This window comes from Oreochromis niloticus, linkage group LG15, assembly GCF_001858045.2.
Source record: "Oreochromis niloticus isolate F11D_XX linkage group LG15, O_niloticus_UMD_NMBU, whole genome shotgun sequence".
Lineage (NCBI taxonomy): Eukaryota > Metazoa > Chordata > Actinopteri > Cichliformes > Cichlidae > Oreochromis > Oreochromis niloticus.
The window spans coordinates 17551584-17559845 of record NC_031980.2 but is presented as its reverse complement, the minus strand read 5'-3'; the positions used below and the strand labels follow the sequence as shown (position 1 = coordinate 17559845).

Below are 8262 nucleotides of genomic sequence, written 5' to 3'. Positions count from 1 at the left end.
TCACAATAAACAGTTCTTGTTTATTCACGGTTCATTTCTTACATTGTTCAAGTACAAAGTTAAAATGCCTTTTTAATTAGTTCATATTCATACAAGAGTAAAATAATAATAGTGCCTTTCTTCACTACCGCAAACATAAATACAGTAAATGTAAAGACAAACTTGATTTATACTCCTAACAATAAATTTTTCTTGTTTTCAGATAAAATTTTAGCACCTTTTGAAACACCAACAGGTCCTCCTTTTCCTAAAAGCTCATCTTACATTTAGTCCATGAGATGAGTGTCTGCATGCGCCACAGCATTGTATTTGTAGGTGTTGTGCATGTATCTCTGCGTGTGAGCGTCGGCCGCTCTGTGTCATAATAGTGTGTGTTTGTCTGTGTGTGTATGTGTGCGTTTGAAAGTGTATCAGTGTTTAAAACAGCGCATCACTCAGCCTAAAAGCTGTCGATAGGCGAACAGAAACATCATCACCGTATCACCCGTCACTTAAAAACGTCAGCTCCTTTCCTCACGCTTTTTCCCCCCATGGAGCTCTCACACAGAGACGTGTTGGAGAAAAGGAAAATAAACAGCTGGAAAATGTAAACAGGCTGAAAATCGTCACGCCTGTGCTGAACCAGCGGCCTCCAGAGCAAATATAACAACGCAGATAAGCCACAAGACTTAAACCACTGGCAGCTGCAGTGAGTGACCACGCTTTTAATGCGATGCTCTGCTGAGAAATTTGGATCCTGGCATTCAGTCAGGTGTCACTTTGTCACAAAACGCCCACCCAGCGATGGCTTACATGTCAAGCTCACACACTTTATGGCAAGGGCACTCCCCAATGGCAGTGGTCTCCCTCAGCACACCACAAATATGGCTCGAGGAACGCAACAACAAGCCTGATGTTTGGACGTGGGATCTAAACTTCCCAGATTGAGGGGGGCCTATACAATATTAGGCAGGTACTTTAATATTATGGCTACTTTGGCGTGTATATACATCTAGATATAAATATCCCCGTCTAAAAGTTGTGAAGTTATTTAACTGTTTAACAGCTTCTGAAGAAGCTCAGATTTGTGGTTCAGAGGATTACCAAAACTTTAGGAACTAAGTTATTAAATTTGGTTTTAAATGTTTTGGCATGGATCAGATCTGCACAAGGCCTTAAATAAATCTGAAATGCTAAAATTCTGTGAAGCTCATGTATTTAATTAATACGTTTCTTAAGCCTCAGGACCTCCAGACTGGGAACCGCCTTATGCCAGTGGAAATTCATCTTTTACAGCCAGCTTTAACTCAACCCGTCTCTGTTTGAGAGCATCGTGCGGCTCATAGCTTCAACGATTTAAAATAGAACAAGTCACTATACTAACTGTAATATATGCTTTCTCTAGCCTCTCTCTCTCCACTCTAGGCTGAGACTGAACTGAACTGAGCACCAACCTGGAACAGTACACACACACAATAACAGATTATTACTGTAATTATTATTACCATATTATTATTATCGTTACTCCCTAATCTAACATGGAATCGGAGATTACACTGACTGACTGACATGCAGCACCTGGGGAGGGGCAGGGAAGGGCGAGGTGGGGTTATTGGAGTGAGGGAGGGATTAGGGTGAGGGTGGGCAGGATTTGGGAGCACCAAGCGTCGTGGGGCCATGATGATGTCACAGCCAGCAGCGCTGCGGAAAGCCTGATGGCGGACAGGCGGCCGGCAAGAACACAGTGTGTATGCATGTGTGAGTGTAGCAGTGTTGGGTGTTCTGTAGCCAAAGGAGAAGAGTGAAGGTTGTTTCCAGCAAATGAGAGTGTGAGTGAGTGTGTGTGAAACCTGCAAGAAGAGCGCTGTAAAAAAGAGCAGAGTTTAAAAAGCACCTGAAGGTTGGTTGTAGAAACGGAGAGTAAACATGATGGAACAAAATCTTTGAACCTGCTGGCTTACTGTGGCTATGAGAGTTTGTGCATGTTTGTGTGAAGGTCTGTGTGTGTGTTTGTGTGTGTCAGACGGCATAGACTGCATGTGTCCAGTTGTTAGCTGGTATCTGAGGAAGGTCTGAGGATCGGAAGGCTTCCTGGAAAAGATGGTCGTCCGAGGACCAAAAGCACCAGACTGAAATGTTTTCTCTAAAGGCAGCCCTGTCTAAATAAAACATACATATGAACTTGTTTCTCATAGTGTGTGTGTGTGTGTGTGTGTCTGTATGTGTGTGTGTGTGTATAATAAATACAGCCACCACACTGGATGACATTTCCTCTTCACAGAGCGGCTGAGTTCATCCCAGCATGCATTGGGTGAAAGGCAGATGAAACACCCAAGAAGGCTCACACAGCTGAACCTGTGTTACATAAGGAAGCTTCTTTTTATTTATACAGGGCTATCTGTTTCAGTCACAGGAAGCAGAAAGCCAGCATATTGTCCACATAGTAAAGTCGGCCTCTGCTTTCAGCCGACGCCGATGCAGAACGGTGACTGTAGGACGTTTTGGATCCCTGTGAAGCACAGGGGGAGAACGAGTGCCAGGGGGATGGCAGACTAGTCACTTAACTGACAGTGGAGCTGAGGCACAGAAAGAAGCTGCATCGTAAGAGGAGGGAGCATAAAATGCTGCTGAGAAGAGGATGCTGAATGTCTTCTACTTCTAACCACCAATGTTTTAGGTTAATGCTTCTCGGAGGCGACGGTGCTCTGCAGGCAGAAATAATCCTGCAGAATGAGTTTAACCTCATTCTGTAAAAGACAGAAGTGCCTTAAACCTGGATTTTTTTTTTTGATTGACCAGCAGGGGGCGATGCAAGAAAAGACTACTGGTTATTTTAAGTTGATGGATAAAATCCTGTCCTTTATATTCCCAATGGTTGGAGTGAATGATTGAAAGTGCGTAAACAGAGATATTATAAGACACAGACATCCTGAACTGAGATCCTGGGAGAATTTTGCTATGTTGATAGAAGTTTAACTTCCAGGGGAAAAATACCTTATTTCTTTTTCTTATGTCCCAGTGACCTTTGAAATTAAAGCTAATTCAGGTAATATTTAAAAACTGTCCAATAAATGCCTCGAGGGGCTTTCTCTTTAAAGGTACTTTTTGTAGCTGTTTGCAGCTTTTAACTAAATCCTTCACCATGAGGGGGCAGTGTTTTCCACGTGACTCTGTTGATATGGTTTGAGATTCGTGCTGCTGTTTCTGTTTTTACTCTCTGATATTTGCTTTTAGTCCTCAAAAGGTCTTTCATTCATTTACTCTTTTCATTTGCCAGACTGCCAGCCTAAGTAAGAATACATAAACCTGATGTTCCATCTTGTGGTACAAAGTGGTATTACATGGTCCTACTTCACCAAGGGCTAATTTCTCTTTAACACATTTAAGGAATTGCCAAAATCAGCTGATCTAGACCTTCTTCTGCCAATTTGATGTGAATTTAAAGAAAAAAAAGGTTTGATTAAAACTGTTCAATCAATTTTGATTTAATTTTTCAGAATACTGTTAGTATACATTTGGGCTCACTGTACATATAAAAAATAGAATATGAATAGAATGAAACAAAAGCTAAATCCGGTTTCTACTTTGGTCTCTTGGCAGTATTTGGATCTCACGTTCAAATGCCAGTTCAAAAACAGCAAAAGCATTGGAGTTACTGCAGTTAATACACATTTGGAGGATACTGTGCCAAGTCCTAAACAATAAATATATTTGCATTCCATGATCTCAAATCCACTCAAACACTCAATTATTTTGCAAAATACTTGATGTTTGGAATTTGTGATGCTGGTGAGTTATTAGCATAAAATTTTACAGAAATTTCCCATTAGCCCTAAACAATACTTTGTGAAGAAAGAGAGAGAAGTCAAAAGATAATCAAGTTAAATTTGAGATTACTTGAATTTAACTTCAAATTTCTCCAGTTTATCAACCTAACATCCAATGAACATCGTTTTCTGCCTTCGATAACCTTAACGAGGCAAACTTTGGTATAATATGATGACATCTACTTGTTCCTGATGATCATCAGCTGAGTTACATCGGAGTATTATTAAATTTAAAATGAGCACCAAAGTCATTTAACAGTTGTCATCCCAGCGTAAGTGAAACACGAGGAAGTAATCAATACAGTACAGAGATGGTTTGCTTGTTGTGAGGAAAGTAGAAGTAGTTTATGTTTTATATACTGTGTATAGAGTACATTTGCAGTATGAAGTATAAGAAAGTAATCAAGTATAACAGCTGACTTCGCACTCTTTATTATATTTATTTTGTCTGTGTGACTGACTCTGTGTTTTACCCTAACATGGTTGTCTCCCACTAGAGGGCACTCTAAACACTGAGGATGCAGACACAGCAGCCAGGATGTTTCTACTGTACTAGTTCTGTTTTAAATTTCATAACTTTTGTTTACATTCAGAGGGTTTTTTGCTTTTATATATGTCAGCATTTTGATCTTACAATAAGGCTGTTAAAGTTAACTGAAATAAAAAAGTTAACTGAAATAAAAAGAAAACTAACCAAAACACTTACAAAACTATATAAAATATTAAACTATACAGCAACTGTCTTCGGTTTTAGTCAATTTGTCAACCAGGTTGAGGACACCAGGATGTCTTCATCTCTGTGTTTGTTTTGTTGTATTGTATTATTCCATCCTGATAAAAACTACCATACATTTCATAATAAGGAGAAGTAAAACTAACACTGAAACTAAAGTCATAATAGTAAGTCCACCCGGAGACACAAGAAACTACTGAAAAATACAAAAATCAAACATTAACAAGTAAAATAAACTCCTCAAACCACAGCTGCATCCCAATAAAATTCTGTTTTATTTTATTATTTCATATTGCTTTAGATAAAAGTGAATCTCTTTTTTTGCACTGAGGTATAAATTCACCTGCTAGGATTATTTGTAGCACAAGAGCATCCTCCTCCTTTAAGAAACATTTAAAGGTTATAGTCTTATTAAGCTGTAGTCACACTAAGAAAAAGGCTCTATATATTAATCTGAGCTGGTCCCAAAAAGTTGATTCTGTTCATCTGGACGTAGCATTTTCGGTGACTTCTTCAGTCTCACCTGACTGCAGGTTTCCCCGACCTTATAAACAGTACCTTTGCATAATGACTAAAACTAGCACCACTGAGTAACAATGGACTGTGAGGTCAGTTTCATGATCATAAATATGCAAATTGTCATACCATTCACAGAGAGTTGGGGAATGACTGCAATCACAGCATGAAAGTGAAAAGATGTACCCTTAGGCCTCCTCCTCAATTCAGAGATGCCATCCGCTTAGCCAGAGGTTGTTTGGTTTCCCCAATGTATGAATCATGGCAATCCTTCTGGCACTTAACAGCGTGCAATATATTACTCTGTGCTGGGGGACCTGATCCTTGGGGGGGACCAATTTTTGGCGCAGCGTGTTTTAGGGTTTGAAAGCTACCGAGACGTGGTGTTTACAGAAAATACGTCTCAGCTGTTCTATTACTCCTGAAAAAAAAGGATCACTAAACGTTTTTGCTTAGGTAGCAGTTGTCCTTCTCTCCTGGATCGCCTGGAGCTTTCTTTAGGTGTCTTCCCAGCTTTACTGAAGCCTTTTTGATACAATGTTCTTCCACTTCCGCTGTTCGCTCTAGTGAAACGTTCCTCCCATTGAAAGCGCTACGTCCAGAATCAACTTTTTGGGATTTCCTTACCGTGAGCATGCATCAAGAAATCTAAGCTGGGTTATCTTCCTTTTGGACACTCTCCTGCACCCTCATTCAATCCTTAAGCCTCACAGCCACCTGTTTTGCCTGCTGTTGCCTCCACCTGCTCGTCTATTTTAACTCAAAACTGCAGCGACTGAAACAAGCAGAGACCATTCAGTCTCCAAGAGCACCAAAATCTGTAAAAGTGTTGTATTAAAGTGGCACCATTTAGACTCTATCACTGCCTGACCAGCACCACGAACGTTACGTGTGTTTGTGTGTCTTTCTGCTTTCACAACACATGAATACAGTAAAGTGTTGCGGGACTCATTGGTCTGTTTGTACGTATTCAGAGAGATCTTAAAGACAGAAAAAAGGCAGGGCATCTGTGTTAGTTTGGCGCCCCCTGGAGGTTTGAACTCCAGCTGATACGACACAGTAAAGCCAGAAGACATCAGTTTCAAGGTCGGACAGGAACTTTGTGTATGACAGAAAACTGTACCTGTGTGTCTGTGTGTGTGTGTGTGTGTGTGTTAAACAGCACGGTAGCACCAGGGGACTAAGGTCAGCCAGTGGTCTACAAGGGATCTCAGGAAGCAGTCCTTTACAGAGTGCGTATGTGAGTGTTTGTGTGTGTATGTCCGGTCATCTGTTTCATCTTGCGTCAGCCAACCTTCATGTACTGACTGTACACTGTGTATGGTTATCAGTGTCTGTTTCTGTTTATATGTGTGTGTCTGTACGTGGGAGAGAGTTGGTGTGTGTGACTAGTTGCACGCAAAGTACTCCTTTAGTGGAGCAAAAAGGTGCCTGATGACAGGGACGCTCCACGAACGTCCCAGAAGCCTTTGTCTGGCCAGACGACTCATGTTGGACACGTCGGTGTAGTGGACGGGGAAACCAAACACCCTGAAACACACCACACAGATCATTACTTCAGACTTTAAATAGAAAAAGGTCTGTGAAGCAAAGCCAAGAAATATTTCAATTCACTTAGGATCCTAAACTGAAAAGATTTTTTTTTTTTCATTTGAATTTGAATTTGTTAGTTTTTGTCTTTCAAAGCGTTTATTGTCATGAGTACAAAGAAAAGCATTTCTATGTGCAATAAAATTCTTTCTCTGCTGTCCACAGATGCTGGTTAATATGTGCAAATAGAACTGGAACAGATAAAATACAAATAGTATAAATAAATGGAGACAAACTTGAAGTGTTAAATAGATTTGTGTGCAAAAGAGCTTTGAGCTTAATGCTGGTTTAATATGTAAGATGACCTGAACCTCTGCCCCGAGGGCAGAAGTGTGAACAGTCCGTGTTGGGGGGGGGGGGGGGGGGGGGGGTGTCTTTGAGGATGGAGGCAGCTCTCCTCTGGACTCTGCGATGGTAGATGCTCTGCAGAGGGGGCAGCAGGGTCCTGGTGATCTTCTCCACAGTTGTTATCACTCTCTGCAGGCGTTTGCGGTCCATAGCAGTAGTGCTCCCGTACCATGCAGTGATGCAGCTGGTCAGTGTGCTCTCCACAATACAGCTGTAGAACCTGCTGAGGATCTTGGCCGACATACCAAATTTCCTCAGCCTCCTCAGGAAATATAGCCGCTGCTGAGCCTTCTTGACCAGGTGTGTGGTGTTCAGTGTCCAGTGGGGTCCTCAGTGATGTAGATGCTCACCCTCTCCACTTCAAGCCCCCGGATAAACAGCGGCTGGTGAGGCCTCCTCTTCTTCCTCATGTCCACTATCATCTATTTTGTCTTATCAGTGTTGAGGGTGAGGAGACCTTTTGGAGGCGACACAGTCTTGGGTGTACAGGGTGTAGAGGATGGGACTGAGGACTCAACCCTGTGGAACACCAGTGTTTGTAATTATGCTGGCTGAAGTCCTGTTGCTGATCCTGACCGACTGGGGCCTGCCAGTCAAAAAGTCCAGTAGCCAGTCACATAGAGTGGGGTGGCTGAGTGTTGCCAGCTTGTGAGTGAGTTTGTGTGGGATGACTGTATTGAAGGCAGTGCTGTAATCAACAAAAAGTACCCTGATGTATGAGTCTTTGTTTTCCAGATGGCAGAGGGAATAGTGAAGGGAAGCAGCGATGGCGTCTGACGTGGATCTATTGGGCCGGTAGGCATACTGCAGGGGATCCAAAGTGTCTGGGATATTACTCTGAATGTAGGCCAGCACCACTCTCTTGAAGCACTTTGTAATGATTGGAGTGAGTGCAACTGGTCTATAGTCATTTAGGCAGGTGGTTGGGCTTTTCTTGGGAAGAGGGATGATGGTTGTGGTCTTGACTAAGGTCAGCCAGTGGTCTACAAGGGATCTCAGGAAGTAGTCCTTTACAGTGTGTGTATGTGAGTGTTCATATGTCTTTGTCATTGTCTTTAATGTTTGCTTTTCATTTGCTTCGATTATTTTTTGTTTTACTTCCTGCTTTTGTTTCTTTCCCTCCATTGAAATGCGGACAAACTCATTTCCCTTGAGTTTGACTGCTTCCACCTGTGTCTCATTTAGTAATCATCCCTCTTTGCAGATGAACCCCACTTCTCATTTTACAGTTTACATATATTGAAATTCTCGAATGTTAGTCCCTCATTC

General features: G+C 41.8%; 1 protein-coding gene across 11 annotated transcripts in view; it reads right to left on the bottom strand.

The window, feature by feature from the left end:
* Window positions 1-8262, bottom strand: part of LOC100702269 (DNA (cytosine-5)-methyltransferase 3A) — a 97555-nt gene continuing 89293 nt past the window's right edge. For all 11 annotated transcript variants that reach the window (XM_019345819.2, XM_019345820.2, XM_019345818.2 and 8 more), the window contains one exon: window positions 1-6585. In XM_019345819.2, the coding sequence (XP_019201364.1) occupies window positions 6444-6585 (142 nt within the window). In that variant the 3' untranslated portion in view covers window positions 1-6443. The remainder of the gene's footprint in view (window positions 6586-8262) is intronic.